Source organism: Canis aureus, chromosome 7 (assembly GCF_053574225.1).
Source record: "Canis aureus isolate CA01 chromosome 7, VMU_Caureus_v.1.0, whole genome shotgun sequence".
Classification (NCBI taxonomy): Eukaryota; Metazoa; Chordata; class Mammalia; order Carnivora; family Canidae; genus Canis; species Canis aureus.
This window is the reverse complement of record NC_135617.1, coordinates 68,435,723-68,452,644: the sequence shown is the minus strand read 5'-3', so window position 1 is coordinate 68,452,644 and position 16,922 is coordinate 68,435,723. Positions and strand designations below refer to the sequence as shown.

The following is a 16,922-nucleotide window of genomic DNA, read 5'->3' as shown; positions in this document are numbered from 1 at the left end:
TTTGTATTAGCTCACAGGAAAAAGAAAATTCAAACAATATAGAAGTGAATACAAGTAAAATGGTCAAGTCTTGTCACCACTTGGCTACTCACAGTTGGTAGAGGTGACCATAGTTTGAAAGTGTAGTGTCTGCTTCAGGCCTTTTGCTATCTTTATTTTTCAAAAAGTGACTATGTGAGATCATTTTGTTTGTTTTTAACCTAAAATAGGACCATATTTAATGAACTGTTTTGCATTCTTGTTTTGTTTTTTTAATTTACCTTGTCTATAGATCATGGGTACAATTTTTAGTTCTTAAAGATCTACCTTATTCTTTTCAAATGGTCGTTAACTATCCCATGACTAATTTTTCCATTCTCTAGTAGATGGATGTTTACATTTCCTCCAGTATTTCTCTGTTTTAAATGAAACTGCTATGGGCTTTCTATACACATATTCTTACATGCTTCCAAATGTATTTCCTTTTTTAAAAAAGTTTTTTAGGGATCCCTGGGTGGCACAGCGGTTTGGCACCTGCCTTTGGCCCAGGGCGCGATCCTGGAGACCCGGGATCGAATCCCACATCGGGCTCCCGGTACATGGAGCCTGCTTCTCCCTCTGCCTGTGTCTCTGCCTCTCTCTCTCTCTCTGTGACTATCATAAATAAATAAAAAATTTAAAAAAAAAATTTTTTAAAAGATTTTATTTTCTTTGTTAGAGCAAGTGAGCATGAGTAGGGGGAGGAGCAGAAGGAGAAGCAGACTCCCCGCTGAGCAAGGAGCCAATCCCAAGACCCCGGAATCATGACCTGAGCCAAAGACAGGCACTTACTTAATCATCTGAGCCACCCAGGCGCCTCAAGAGTATTTCTTAAAAGACATTGATAGGAAGTAGAATTAGCTAGTCAGAGTTTAGGTACATGTCTAGGTCTAACTGGTGAAGCTGAATTGCCCTCTCTAGATGGTAAAGGAGAATACACTCTCCCATTCCTTCACCAACATGGCATATTAGCACTCTTTAATGGTTTTTTTACCATGATAAGCCAAAGAAATGTCTTTTGTAATTGGTCTCTGCCTGATCCCCAGTGAAATTGAGCATCTTGGTCATTAGTGTTAGGTAGTCTGTGAGTTATCTATCTTTTTTTCCTATTTTTATACTTAGAAAAGTAATTAATGGTGGTGGAAACAGTTCATGTTCTGATAATATTTGGCCAAAGTGATACTCAGAAGAAAGTTTATATCCTTAAATTTATTTGTTATAAATCAAGAAAGACCAGAGTACTTGGGTGGCTCAGTTGGTTAAGCATCTGACTCTCGATTTCAGCTCAACTCTTGATTTCAGGGTCGTGAGTTTAAGCCCTGTAATGGACTCTGTGCCCAACAACCAACCAATAAACAAACAAACAAACTAAAACTTAACCAAAAGAAAGTAGCAGAGAGGAATTAATAAAGATAAAAGCATACTTTATGGTGTGCATGTTACACCTCATTTAGTTAAAGAAAAAATAAAGAAGAAAATAAAAGCAGAAATAATAAAGTAAAAAAAAAAAACAAACCAGTAGATTTGACCATTATAATGAAAACTTGTTTGCTTAAAAATTTTTTTTGATTATTTAATCAAGAAAAGAGGGGAAAAAACACAACATGGAGGAATAACATAATGAACACATACAAACAATTTAGAGATTTTAAAAATTAATAGTAAGACTTTATAGAAATAAATTTTTGTGCTTAGTTTGAGTTGCTGCCATCCTCCAGGATGAATTGTCTAGGAGACTTACTCGTCCATCACAATGACTAATTGCAGTAGAGTTTCTGGTGGCATTTAGTGCTCAGTGACTAAGCATCTTGCACTATCTATGCTAATTCCACAATTGCTGGATTGCTGTTTATGTCAGTAGATATAACAAAAATTGACAGAAGGAGAAAGCAGCCCATGAAGTAGAAAACTCATTCCTCCAGAAAGGTACTAGGCCCAGATGGTTTTATGATAGTTTTTTCCAATGAGGTATTCCTCTGTTATTTAAATGATTTCCAACATAGAAGTCTTCTGAAATATATTATTCAGGGCTAGCATAATTAGCAATGAAAGCAGTGTTTCTCCAGTTTCATGTGGCATAGTCATTAATTTCCCTTTGGCATTTAACTCTTTGCCCACTGGACATTCTGGACATACTGTTCAGAGAAACAGTAGACAACTTTCCAGGTTTGATAGCAAATGGGAAAGTAGCCAAGAGCTCTAAAAATCGTTGTTCTCTGTGATGCTCTTTTGCAGCATCCACTAATAGTGCTTAGGTCCCGGTGAAGTGGTTACTTAGCTGAGGACAGTGATACATGTGGACTCTTTGGCACACAGCTACATTCTGAGGTTTTTAAGAAGCAAGTAAGTCAATATTCCTGAGAGCCATGCATTTAGACCTAAGTGAAGTTTGTGCATGAGCATGATGAAGACGTCTATCGTTTTGGAGGGGAGGAAAATGTTCTCTTCGCTTCTTCCTCTACTCCCACATCCAGAGTGCTGCCAATCCCGAGCCTATAGGGAAATCTATAGTGTAAGCCTTGGCTTTTCCTTTTGCCAGCTTGGGATTCTTAGGTGTACATCCATGTGCAGCCCCATTTTTACATTTGGTTTAGTAAGACTTCAGGAAGAAGGCCAGATAAGTGTTCAATCTACCATCCTCACCTGGAAGCCCAGGCCAGATTCTCATGATCTATTCCAAGGAATAAGTTTGGATGCTTTTCCCAAAAGCAAAAAAAAAACATTAAATGACACAGTTTAATAATTAAGCCTTATCTTCAGCAGCTTCCTCTTCTCTCACCTTTGTGCATTAGAGGAACTCCTGCCAAAAGCCCTACAGTATAACTGTCTTGCTCTTATCAATTTATATTTCTGAGTTGAAATAGTTGCTTTTCTTTCCATTGTGGAACAAGTCCAAACCTTGTGAACTGTACATTCATATTTTCTCCCATGAAATGTATTGACAGCCATTTATATACATATGTATACATGAGACATATGTAAAATACATAAAAGGGCAGAATATGTTAAAATTCTATAAAGTGGTACAAAGTAATTTTGGAGTTCAAAATAGGAATAAATTATGTTAGTGCAGGAGATCAGGGATGGCTTTGTGAAGGAAATAGCATTTGAGCTTAACCCCAAAATAGAGAATTCTTCTTGCTAGGCAGAAGTAAGGAGGAAGAAGAGGCCATTCCAGCCAGAGGGAGTGGCATAAACAACGGTAAGGTGTTGGGAGATGATAGAGCTCATGTTTAGAAAATGGTAAGTAATCCAGTTCAGCTGGAACAAAGAACTGGTTGTAGAGTATTGGATCTCAAATGTCAGTCATTATTCCAAAGACAGTGCAGTGTTGTTGAAGCTTTTTGAGTGAGATGGCAAGATAGAAGCCATGCTTTTATCATTGTGGAATCTTAGATTGCAGTTGGGGGAGACTAGAGGCAGGAATACTTTGAAGTCAAGAGACTTCAAGGAATCTCTTGAAGGAAATTAGGGTCCAACAATCAAATATGGGAGAATCAGGAAGAGAGGGTATTAAGGATGATTCTGAGGTTTTGAGCCTGGGAAAATAATGTGCAGCTAACAAATGGGGGATTGAGGAGGGATATGCTTGAAGGAAGATGTCAAGTTCAGTTTTGAGTTTGAGGGTTTCAGGTCCTAGGAGAACATCCAGCTAAAGACACTCCGTAAACACTTAGAAATGTGAGTCTAGTTTTCAGGAGAGATAGAAAGGTTAGAAATGCAGATTCACTGATCATCCAAATTGAGGTGATGGTTAATGTAAAAGATAATCAGTTGCTGAGAGAAAAACTAGAAAGAGTGAAGAAGTCAAGAATACAACCTATATTTAGAATCACAAGGGTAAAGAAACACAGGAAGATAACCAGGATAATGCAGTGCCTTCGAGCTGAGGCTGAAAAAGATGGAACCCCAAAATAACTGTTGTTTAAACAAGATAGAAGTCCATAAACAAGGAATCCAGGGCTAGCATGGCAATTCATGGTGGTCAAGGAACCAGTCTTTTTCTGCCATCTCATGGTTCAAGGTGACTATTCAGGTTCATACTGTCAGCACAGGAAGGAAGGAAGGGGAGAAAGGAGGGTGCTTTAAAGTTCTCAAAAATTGCACACACCACTTTCACTTATAACTCATAGGCCAGAATTTGGTTATGTGACTATACCCACCTACAAAGAAGCTGGGAAATGTAGTCTTCAATATAAGTGGCTGTGAGCCAATCTAAAAAAATCCCATGACCCAGAAAGAAGGAGAGAGAGGGTACCAGGGATAACTGGTAAACTGTGTCAAATGATACAGAAAGAACTAGGCGAATGAAGACTAGCAAAAGGGTTCAGCAGTTAGAAGGCCATTGGTAAATTCAGGATGGGGAGATACTTCTCGGAGGTACGTGGGAAAAGATCAATCTGTCCCCAGGTTTTAACGTGTTATTGACAGTAGTTAAGGAGGTTTCTCTGGTCAGAGTCTTCTCAGGAAATTGGTGTGATTCTATCCAAGAGTGGAGGTGCCGTGGGAAAGATGACAATCTGAACAAAGTGGGGGAGATGAGGAATTCATCCTACAGTGACAGCACAGTTTTCCAGAGATAGATACAAGAGTGGGTAGGCCTGCTAGTCCACTTGGATCCTTGCTCTATGGCCTGAGGAAGCCGTTTAACCTGTGTGAGCCTGACTTTCTACATGTAAGGTAGGGATACAGATTCTTACCTCATGGTTGCTGTGAATATTAAGAAAAGGCTTAGCCTGGTGTCCAGCATAGAATAACTAGTACCTAACACCATGTAGCTGTTGAACGCTGGCTGAGCTAAAGAAATTGGTAGAGGACTCAGTCAGTTGTTTCTTGAGTATTCAGTGGGGCTCAACATTCCAGCAACTGGAGAAGAGAAGGCAAATGGTCACGATACCCAGTGTTGGAACTGGCAGAAGATCAAGGGGACAGAGATGTCAAGTGTGCTGTTAAATTAGGCACGGTTAAGTATCATGGCTGGTTGGAAACCGATCCAAGCAGAGCTGGTATACTGGGGCGGGGGTGGGGGAGGTTCAGGGGCCAGAGGTCCCCCAGCAGGAGTGAACAGACTGCCCAAGAGGAGCTGAAGGAAATGGGGGAGCTGTAAGGTAATCAGGACCGAGTCAAGGCAGGACAGTCCTGAGTCCCCAAACTGGGCTGTACCTATGGGTGTTGCAGTGGGTAGAGATGGGTCCTGACCTGAACATTCCCCACTGTGCTGCTACACGTCACCCTGCACTAAACTTGCAAGACTATTGGACAGTCCCCATCAGTGGAGTCTTATTCTGTCTAGTTCACAGGGCCCACAGAGAAGAAACCAGCCTCCTTTGCAGAGTTGGGAGAAAGGAAACCAGCCTCTGTGTGCAGTGTTAGTGTGAAGAGCAGTTCGGAAATGGTTGTAAATGAAGAATGATGATAATGATTGTAGCTACCACTTAATGAGTGCTTCTCAGGGACACCCATGTGCTGAGCCCGTCTACACTGATTAGGTCATTGTGTATCTCATGACAAATCTTCCGGGTGGGGGCTATTTTTATCACTGTGCAATAGATGAGGAAGAAGTTCAACGTTAGAGCTGGGTCTTCAGCCCTAGTCTGGCTGAATCCAAAGCCTGTTTAGCCATGAGGTTAAACCATTTTCATCCAGGGCCCTGCTGCTATACACATTCTTAAAGTCCTAGAACTGGAAGATTAGTTCATCTAATAAAAATCAAATCTTACTAACTCTCACAGCCCTAGAGAAATGCATCCCAGCCTTTCTTTCTCTCTTTCCCTTTTTTTTCTCTCTCTCTCCCTCTCTTTTTCCTTCCTTCCTTCCTTCCTTCCTTCCTTCCTTCCTTCCTTCCTTCCTTCCTTCCTTCTTCTTCTTCCCTTCTTTCCTTCTTTCCTTCCCTCTCTCCCTCCCTCCCTTCCCAGAGAGGGAGAAAAAAAATCACAGAGCTTGGACTATAATTTGGACCTCCTGAATCCCAGTCCAGACCTCTTTCTGTTTCTCTGGTTGCCGTGGACCAGAAAATGGACTTTAGGTCTACTTGTCTTATCAGATCACAGTGGCTGGCAAGTGTCTGCATAACCTAGTTAGCACCTTCCTTCTGAGGAAAACACAGTGACCTTCCATAAGTAGCCCTGTACTTGGGCATTTTCCTGGACACACACACTTTCTGGTTCCCACTGCCGTGACTGGGCATTTAGAGGGTTCCAATCCTAATGGAATAAAGAAAGTGGAGCAGTCTGGGTAACTGGGGTAACCTTCTTCAGGTTGGAGGGTTGATTTGACTTAGCAAGTTCTCATACAAGCCACATTTTTTTAACCTTAATCTAAACAGACAGGGGGGTGACTGAAAATGTGTAAATGTTAAAATGTTATTATTCAGAAGCCCTTGAGATCCCCATGGATCATCATCATAATTAGAATGCAACACAGAAGACCCCTTGCTTCAGCAGTTCACAGGGTAAAAGGAAAATGAATGTTCAGAATGAATAAAGATTGAAAGTTGAAGGGGCTGGTAATTAGCATGCTGGTGTGTGCCATTCAGTAGAGCAGCTGGCCTTGATATGTGGGGAGAGTAAGGAAACAGCTGTCCTTGTGTCCCGGCCCATTGTTTCTCTCCTAGAAGGGCAGGCTGTGGGACTGCTGAGGGCAGCTCAGGAGGAGGATCAGAAGCTGCATAGTTCTGAGGTGGGAGTGCAGTGATTCCCAGTAAGAGGGAGAGCCTCAGGCCTGATGGTCCTCTTCTGCAAGTCTGGGAGTCCCAGGAGTGCCCACACACGAGGTTCACATCCCTGATTTTTCTAATGTGTTTCTGCCAAACTGGAAGCCTGTCAAGGTCTTACTTGTCCTTCAGCACCCAGCTGATACTCTTCTGAGAATCCTTCTGGTTGAAAGTAATCACTCTCCCTCCTGCTCACTGTGTTTTTGGTTTATACTTTTCTAAAAGCATCTATTAATTTTGGCCTTGAATTCTAGTCATTTCTTCTGATAGCTGGTAAGCCCATTGGGGAAACTCAGAGTCTTCATCTTTTTAGCTCCTAGGTGCTCCCTGAAGGCAAACATTTTGCACATGCCCAGCCACAGTTCTGGGGCCCATTTCCCACTTCAGCCTTCTCACTGTATTATCTTCTATCTCCTCCTTCTGCTGTCCAGAGCTGTAAGGATAATGAAGGCAATGGATACTCTCACACATCATGTATACTGTCTTTGGTGATCTTTTCGACAGACCTATGAGCAACAGACTAGTTGTTGGTCTGATCTGTGAGCAAAGTATATTGTAATGGATCTGGTGTGGAGAATAATAATAATTGTTAACATCTCTTGAGAGCTGGCATGTGCCAGGTGTGGTTCTTGACATGTATAATTTAATTCTCACAACAATTCTATGAAGTCAGTGCTGTGGTGATCCCAAAATTATAGATGAGAATTCTGGGCACAGAGAAGTTAAGTAATTTGCTCAAGATCTGGTTCATGATCAGTACATTATATTGTTGCCACCTTGTTCCTAAGAGACCTAATATTATCCTGACTTTGCAGAAGGAAAGGATCACTGAGTAGTTCTTTTCCTACCTACAATTTGCCAGGATATCTAGCTTAGTCTTGGATATGGTTTTCTATGGGGAAGAGATCACTAGCTTATTAAGATCCTGAAGATCTTTGATCCTGACAAGCTTTTCAACCACCAAGGTATCTTTCCTAGAGAATTGCCTGGGTAAGTCATATAATCCTAAGAATCCTTTCCCAAGCTTTCTTATACTCCATAAAGTATTGGTAGGTTATGTTTCCCCTAATGGGATTATGGCCCTCAGGAATTCTTCCTCTTCACTTATTTCCTCCTTCCATAAGTTTCCATTCCTTCTTTCTGCCCACTTCCTTCCCCCGGCATCTGTCTGGTATTAAGCTCTTGGCATCGGTCTCTCTTTCTTCATTGATGGCTAGCATGAATGGGTGGCTGTTAGACAAGGCCTTCATTGTCAGCTCCCACAGCAGCAGTCAGAACATTCTCCATGGCCTGGCTTCTGAGGTCCACCCAGGCAGCATGAGCCAGGCTGACTCCCAGTTCTGGACTCCAGTGTTTCTCTTTTGTTGTTGGACTCCTCTCCCTCCCCAAAATATTGTGAAATAAGGAGCTAGATGCTGGCACAAAGGATTAGAAGCCTGTGTTCCTGCTACCAGAGTCCTCTTTTTGTATTCAAATGTAGTCAGAGGAACGTTGCACCTTGGGCCAAACTCTAGGACATTGGCCATTTTGGGTAGGGTCTGAGAGGTACCAATTTTGACTCTCCCCATCAGCCTCTCCTAGGAAGCACTGTTGGTCTGAACCACCAGTAGATGGTCATGTGTCATCCTCTCTGGCCCCACCTTGCAACGCTACAGGGCAGTTTTGGTCAGGCTGCCAGTTGTCATACGCGGAATTCATAGCTGTGAAGTCATGGCTTCCTGGGGCTGAGTTAAGCTGGACGGAACTCTTATGTATGTGTGTACAACGTTTTTTCTTCCTAGAGAAATGATTTGAGTTGTTCAGGGCTTGTTCAGTGCGCTGGACCTGACCTTTGGGGGATACAGTTTGTGAGTTAGGGGTGTGAAAATCCCGAAGCAGTCAAGTGTAGAGGAAGGAGATTCCAAAGTTCATACTCCTGGACTCCTGTGGATAAGTAATCAGTGCCATAAAGTGGAGCTAATTGGCTGCCTCCTTGAAGCCCCAGCAGGCTTACCAAAAGCTAAACAGACTGTGGAGACTGAACCATTTTCTTGAGAAAGTGAGGTGAGTGGAACCATGTCCATGCTCAGGCCTCAGGGTGATGGGCTCAATATGAGAACTGGTTGTTGGCGGTCTTAAAGGCGGTCTTGGAAAAGCCAGCATTGTGGGACTTTGGCATTGGGCATGGGCAGTAAACACTGTGTCTTAACGCATCATGTTTATAAAGAACCCCCCTCCTCACCTCACGACCCTGTTCAGTTGTGGAACTGAGCTTCAAGGAGTCTTGGGCTGCAGGCAGGCTATTGAGGGAGAGTGGGTGCTATGTAAGAAGTTCCTGAGAAGCCCCCAGGCAGGGATCTGCAGCACTCCCCAAAGGGGAGAAATTTGCCATCACAGTGTGGTTAAGACTTGGATACTCATCACCATTGGAGCATAAAAGGGATTTTTAACAACTATGCAGTCCATCCTACTTATTTTAGATACCGAAGCTCAGCAGGATGAGGTCACACAGCTAGAGAGGAGCATAACCAGGACCAGAGTCAGGTGTTCAGAAAAGCCTAGGTTAAAGTCTTCTCCCCCACCACCTTGGACAAACCACTAAAGGCCTGAGGGCCTTAGATTTCTCATCTGTAAAAATAATTGAACTTGATCCTTTGGGTTCTAAGATTCTCTGAACCCACGAACAGTACTTAGGAACTTTGGGCAGACTAGGGAATTTAGTATCTATACTGTAGATTCCAATTATAGAGAAAATAACACTGAATATCAGCTTAGGAACATGAGCTAGTGCTGGGCACAGGGTTGTTCATCTATCCTGCTTATGTGGGTGAAAATCTCTCATGGGTCTGAGTTCATTCAGGGCAAGCCCCTTAGGTGTCCTAGTGTGATACTGATGTTGGACTCTGATTTGGTCAATTATTTATGCCACTCCAGGGCAGGGTATTTGATATCTTGGGTGAGTATACAGTCGTAGTTGGCCTCATGAGCTGGTAGTGTCAGATTTCTGGGATGTTGAGGAGGCCTTGAGAGAACTGCAAATGTTTCTGGGCATTGACAAATTAGACCATCCTGTTTTCAGTGGATCAGCTGAGGCTAAACTTAAGCAAATAGGAGCAGCTGGGAGGCTTTGGAAGGAGTGAGATGTGCACATTCTCAAAAAAAAAAAAAAAAAAAAAAAAGTCTGTGCTCCCTGAGGAAGGAAGGATGAGGCGTGGAGCCCTGAGCAGCCCCCCTGTGAGGAAGGAAGCAGTTATTTCTCTGCTGTTTTGTTTTGCACGTTCAGTCAAAGAATTCCAGAAGTTGCAGGTTGTGGATCCTGACCTCCATTTTTTCACCCTCTGTTGCTGCTTGCCAGAGGAAGGGAGGGCGGGTGGCTCTAAATAACACTTTGGCCTTTATGGAAATGTATCAGATGTTCCAGGAGTGAGTCTTGCCTGCTCCCTGGCGCGCTCTCTCTCTCTCTCTCTCTCTCTCTCTTTCTCTTTCTCACTTTTACTCCAGATTTGCTGTCTCCTTACCCGTGTCCTTTCTGTAGGATATAGTTAGTACTTCTCGCCTTATATAGCAAGGTCTGGTCGTTAATGTTAACAGAAACTTAACAACAGGGAAGGCTGCCAGCTAGCATTAATCAGGCCAGTGTTTGGAATTTCATAAATGCTCTGACTTTGGGTACAAATTGAACATTAAGAACAATATGAAACTGTTTTCTTCCTTCCTCTCTCTTCTTCTTTCCCTCTGCCCTCTCTCCAGCCCATCCAGCTTTTCTCTCTTTCCCCGTTTTTGAATTCCTCAGCTCTGCCGTACACTCGCTGCACTGGAACTTTGTTGATTTTTGCCACATTTAATTTTTTATTTTTCTGTCTCTCCGTCCACTCCAAGACCACAGGCGGAGCAGCAGCAGCCGGAGCCAGGACTCTGCGGAGGGGCAGGACGGGCAGGTCCCAGAGCAGTTCTCAGGTCTCCTCCACGGCTCCTCCCCGGTGTGTGAGGTGGGGCAGGACCCTTTCCAGCTGCTCTCTGCCACTGGCCAGAGCCATCCAGAAGGGTCCCCCGCACAGGGCGCCTGTCACGAGGCCAGCATGCAGCTGGAGGAGACGGGTGTACACGCTCCTGGAGCCTCCCCACCCAGTGTCCTGGACCAGGGTAAGAGAGTGGGTTACCCGGCCGGCCTGCCCACCACCACCAGCCAATCGCACCCCGAAACTTTGACTCACACAGCATCGCAACACCCTGGTGGTGCCGAGGAAGAAAAAGACCGGAGTGGGACTAGGAGCCGAGCCCCTCCCACCAGCAAACCCAAAGCTGAACTCAAACTCAGCCGCAGCTTGTCCAAGTCTGACTCTGATCTCCTGACCTGCTCACCCACGGAGGACACTACAATGGGGAGCCGGAGCGAGTCCTTGTCTAACTGCAGCATCGGGAAGAAGAGGCTGGAGAAATCGCCCTCCTTTGCCTCTGAGTGGGATGAGGTAAGGCCACGTGACATTAAAGGGAGCTGGGCTGGCCACAGCCCACCACAGCTACCCTGTGTGCTGACTCCCGGGCCCAGGACATGTGGGCCAGGGTTGCCCTGGTTCCTTCATACTGTGACTAGAGCATTTCTGACAACTGTGATGAGGCAAGCCCAAGTTGCTGGGGCAGGGGATCTTACTGTCCAGATGGCAAAGGATAGGCCCATTCATGGTTAAAACTAGAGGGTGGCGGCTCCAAGCAGAGCAAGTCTGAGGGTGAGGCAGTTCCTAGAAATGACACGCTGTTTGGAAATATTTGGATCCCATTAGCCACCATCCAGGGAGTCATACATACCCTGAAGCTGCTTAAGAAGAGCTAGAAAACCTAGTAGGAGTCTTCAGAAGGAAGAAGGAAGGTCCAGGGTCAGCTAGGAGGGGGTAAGAAGGGTGAGCTTTGGGATGCCTGGGTGGCTCAGCGGTTGGGCGCCTGCCTTTGGCTCAGGTCGTGATCCTGGGATCCAGGATCAAGTCCTGAATCAGGCTCCCTGCGAGGAGCCTTCTCCCTCTGTGTCTCTGCCTCTCTCTCTCTCTCTCTCTCTCTCTCTCTCTCTCTCCCCCCCCCCCGCCCCCCGTCTGTGTCTCTCATGAATAAATAAATAAATCTTTAAAAAAAAAAAAAGGGTGAGCTTTGGGAGAAGCTGCTGAAAAGGGATCAGATGGGCTTTTCTATTCTCCACTCCTCCATGATTTTTCATACTGCATTCCCCTGGAAGACCAAACGTCTCTCCCAACAGAAACATTCTGCCCGTCCCACATTCCCGGGTTGATGAGGCAGAGGGCTAGGTGGTTCCAAAAACAAGGAGAGATTAGAGAGGAGAAAACATTTGGAGTCTGAGGCCCGGGTTCCTTTCACAACCATTGTTAGAGAATAGTTAGAAATATGTACCTGAATATTTTTTCAGTGACCTGTGACATGTCTTACTAGGCACAAGAATGTGTTTGTCAAAGATTGGTAAATACCCAGAGAATGTTCAAGTGCTACCTTTGCAGGCTTCTTGCTGAAAGGGAGCTGCCTCTGAAGGGGACTGGGTCTGTCTCCCAGGAACATTCTTAGGAGATGAATTTAGCTTGCAAATTGGAGGGGAACAGTGCAGCTGCCGTGTCCATTTGAGCAGTCTGTAGACAAAACGCCCTACCCAAATCTATTCAGGTTGCAGCTGCAAAGTTATATAAACCAAAGCGAATCCCATTCCCAGCGTGGGAACAGAGTGGGGGCAATTCCTACGGCACTCTTATCTCCAGATAAGATGTGGTTTAGGACTCAGGGACCGAGGGATCCTGTGCAATAGAAAGTTTTTACAGGTTCAGAAACCGAGATTGAGTGAGCCTGGACTAGACAGACGCTAGACCACTTAAGGAGAATCAGTTTGAGTTAACAGAGCTCCTGGCCCGTGGGAGATTACACACAAGAGTCTGTGTGCTCTACCTTTGCTTTTTCTTTCTTTTTTTTTTTTTTACTTTTTTTTAAAAAGATTTATTTATTTATTCATCAGAGACAGAGAGGCAGAGACATATGCAGAGGGAGAAGCAGGCTCCCTGCAGGGAACCCAGTGTGGGACTCGATCCTGAATCCTGGGATCATGCTCCGCATCCAGAATCCTGGGATCATGCTCCGCACGGAAGGCAGACGCCCAACCTCAGAGCCACCCAGGCATCCCTACCTTTGCTTTTTCAAAACAGAGGTTTTACTTGTTTACAGACAAGGATATAGGCTAAGGCAGCTTAAGAGTAAGAGAAGTCCAGTGTACTCTGAAATGGGAGGAGGGGCCAACGGAGAAAAACATCAGTGGGGGTGGGAGGGTGGAGATAAGTTTGAAGACAGAGGGTGGGAGGAGGCTTCAGGAAAGATCCCAGAGACATGGAATTTGATGTGGATTTAAAAAACCAAGTGCTTCAGGTTTCCCTGAAGCAGGTTGCAACTAGTTGAAATGAAGAAAGAGTTCTGGTGGAGAGAATAGTGTAAGCAAAGGCATCAAGCTGGGAAAGCTTGGGTCATTGGGTTTCCATAGAGAGTAGAGGTCGCATAGGGGAGCATAAGGAACAGGGGCATCACCTGGCTGGCTCAGTCAGTGGAACAGTGACTCTTGATCCCAGGGTTTTAAATTCGAGCCCCATGATATAGAGATCACTTAAGAATTAAAATCTAAAAGAAAAAGAAATAAGGGTAGAGGGTGAGATTGGGACCACCTAGTGGGAGTAGTCTGAGGCTCAGAGTGTGTATTTGGTTTGAGATCAAGGCAGTATCTCAGAATCTTTCAAATGGGCTGGAAGACAGCTTTACCAATCGAATGAATTACCTCTTCTTTTTGGCTCTATCTCCTGAGCATGTACCTTCCACCCAAGAGGTCAATAATGCTGGGTGATTTGCCACAGGATTTCCATGCTCTGTTAACATGCAGCTTTGCCAGGCAGGCTTATAGCCTCACTATTTCCTCCTGGAGAAGAAACATGAAATCACTGAAGCACAGCCCAGCTTAATTGAAGTTGGCTGTTCAGGCTAACATGCTAGTTGTCCCTTGGCACCTTAGCGACAGGAGGTTCATATGTTTACATTTCTGTTCTTGGTAGAGCTTGCAGGTGGCTATAGTGAACCCTGGGACTGTTTGAAGTCTGGATGTCCTGGACCAGTTTGTAATGTGACTGAACCACCAGAAGCACTGTTACGCTTTAAATTTGAAAACCTAAGGCAACTGAGATCTTACTGGAAAAAATTCGGAAGATTGAGATTTGCTCATGAGATTTGCTTGTGTAGAGTATATTAGCAGGGCCCTCCATGTGTAATCCTTCATTGCTGTTTTTGAGTCACATTATACTTGGTTTTGGTGGATACCTCTGTCTAAAGAGAAACTTCAGAAGTGTTCTCCGCAGGGGTTGGCCCTAGACCGGAGAAGCCCTTGGCAGACTTTCCTAAAACAGGTCATTAGTTAATGGCTGCTCCCTGCCCTACCCCTGACCAATGCCTGAAGGCTGCTCTGCCTTATCTTGTACTTGAGATCTTTTCTTTATCTTCCCTAGATCCCTGGGAGGTTGGGGAAAGCTGCCCTGAAGGAGCTTGGGTCCCCGCTCAGCTCCTCACTGTGGAGCCCAGGCAGCTGTGATCCCTGCACAGATGGAGTTGCAGGCCAGTCTGCCAGGTTACTCCTAGAAGGCAGTGCAGGGAGATACACAGGACTCAGGCTCCAGAGTCAGCAGATCGAGCTTTGAGCCCCGGCTCCACCATTAGCTCCACCTTGTCGCATGAGTGGCCTCAGGAAACTGTCACGTTGTTACCAGTTCCTGTGAGACAGGCAGTCAGCTCTGTGTTTCAGAGGGATTTTGACCAGTTAGACATGTGTTTAAGTGCCTAACACAGTTTCTACTGTGCATAAAGTATTGAGTAAATGGTAGCTCTTCCTCTGATTGTTATGCCTGGAGCTTGGGAGAATGGCACCTGAGGCTCAGAGTGTCTCCAGAAATAAAGGCAGAATGTTGGGAGGCTTGTCTGGTGCTGGCAGAGTGCTGGGGAAGCAGTGGAGTTCAAGCCCCTCACGTGGTGACCTATTGCGTGACTCAGGCCCGCCCTGGAGATAGAAGGGCCTGCCCAGCCTGGGAAAGTAGGGCAGCAGCCCCCCATTGTTCTTTGAGAAATTAATGAGCCTTCCTGCCAACTCCCAGGAGAAGAGAGAAGTAGGAGAGAAATCTGTGGCCTACTCTGTGGTTTATTTTTCAGATGTAGTCTTCTGTATAAGGGCTGGCAGTGGCTGCTTGATCGGTTGCTTGTTGGAGCTGATGTTATGTAGCTGGAGAACCTGCACAGCTGGTAGGTTAGGAGTCACTTTTTCCAAATACAGACTGCTCCTTGCAGGTGCTTCAGCCAGCCCTTGTTGATAACCCAGAATGAGAGGACTTTGAAAAGTTAGCCTGGTTAAGATGAACCTCTGAGATGGTATCCATTATGACACTAGCATTCTCCCTATTTTCCATTAGATTCTTAGTAACAAAAAATAATAGAGTTTGCTTTGAAAAGAGTTCAGCCTAGGAGGAAATCTAAATCCAAGCTTCAGTAGATACTTTTCTCTGTTCACCAGTCAAAAGTCAAAGCACTCCTTGTTATCTTAATGATGGGCAATAGAATAGGGGCATGATAGAAGGCAAATTGGAAAGCTATCCACCAAATATAACTTTAAAAATACATAGATTAGGAACGGGAGAATCACCTACATCTCTCTACAGGTTGTTAACCTCTGTTAACATTTTATGTATATCCAAATTTGAGCTCTTAGTGTATTTACCAAACTGTAGTTTGTGTTTCTTACCTAATTACTACATTTTGTGGGTATCTAACCGTGGCAGCATCCATAAGATCTGGATTCAAATCTGAATTCTGAAAGGCACAGTATCCTGTTATGTGGCTGTGTCAGAAGGCTAGTTTGTTGTTGTTGAAGCTATCCTCCAGTTGGGTGTCAAGGCACCTTGCAGGGCATCTTCTGTCTGCCCCTGGGATGTTTCTTACCTTTCTCTGCCTGCCCATGCACCCCAGAAGGTTCATCTGTGTGGCCTGCATCACAAAGCCAAGGAATCTTGGGTTGACCGTGTCCCCCTACTTAAGACCTGCTCTCCTATGGGGACCTTTCCTGAAAGCTGCTATCTCTGGGTTCTGGTAACCAGTCCCTCCCCTTGATACTTCCAGCCTGGGGCTTTTGGCTATGACTCCCTCTCCTCGCTTGTCACTCTCCTCCCTTGTTGCTCTCTCTTTTTCTCTCTTTCCTCTATCCAAATCTGTGTAAATTATCCCTTTATTAAGCTCCTTTGGTTGCCCAGTTTGTGTCATCTTTTTCCTGAGGGGACACTGAGTGGTACAGCCATTTGTAGCACTATTTCTGTCAAGGGTAAGCAAGCATAGATGGCTGTGTGCTGGAGCTGTAAACATGGCTCCTGCATGTAAATTGTGAATGAATCTTCATTTGCAGATGAGCCAGAGGTGTGGATATTCAGCGTACTTAGGATGCAGGAGAAGTTCATCATCTAACTTGAAATGTTTCCACCTCTGACTGTAGGGAAGAAGCCTGTTCTCCTTTCCAGAGTTGTTGGTGTGCCCAGAACCACCATCCCCTGATGGATTTCCATCCTATCTCTGCTGCGCTGCTGTGTGGTATGCCCCCGAGTGCACACAGCAGCAGCAGCAATTAGTGTCTGAAATACATAGCTCCTAAATAGAACAAAAATTACCTTCTGGTTGGATTGTGGCTTGGATGTATATAGTCTTGGGGGTCAGGTAGGTCTCTCATATATCAGCCTTTGAACGGGATTGAAGTTTATGGGAGACAAAACCTCAGAAGGCTGCATGTTTACTTAGCATAAACATTTGAGTAATTGAAAACTTGGCTGAACGCTTAAGTGATAAATTTGTGTTTTGTTGTTTTTTTTTTTTTAATTTGTGTTTTGTAATCAGCTTTCACAAGTGGGAAATGGGTGAAGAGCAAGGTCATGTGTTTTGTGTGCATTTTGTACGAGCTGAGAAAAATTTCTGGCCAGGGATTTGAGGAATGCTCTGGTTTCACCTGAAATAGTAGCCGAGGGAACCCTTGGCCCTCAGATCCCTCATTGAGCAGTGAAGTGGCAGTAGCAGGGAGGGCACCCTTCCCTTCGGGTCCCAGCCGCCCCACCCTTCCGGGCACACCAGTTGGAAGCATGATGTCATCAAGGGAAGAACTGATTGGTTG

At 44.9% G+C, this 16,922-nt stretch overlaps 1 protein-coding gene across 10 annotated transcripts in view; it reads left to right on the top strand.

The window, feature by feature from the left end:
- Positions 1 to 16,922, top strand: part of ANKS1A (ankyrin repeat and sterile alpha motif domain containing 1A) — a 178,684-nt gene that overhangs the window by 100,455 nt on the left and 61,307 nt on the right. For all 10 annotated transcript variants that reach the window (XM_077904339.1, XM_077904344.1, XM_077904347.1 and 7 more), the window contains one exon: positions 10,589 to 11,178. In XM_077904339.1, the coding sequence (XP_077760465.1) occupies positions 10,589 to 11,178 (590 nt within the window). The remainder of the gene's footprint in view (positions 1 to 10,588; positions 11,179 to 16,922) is intronic.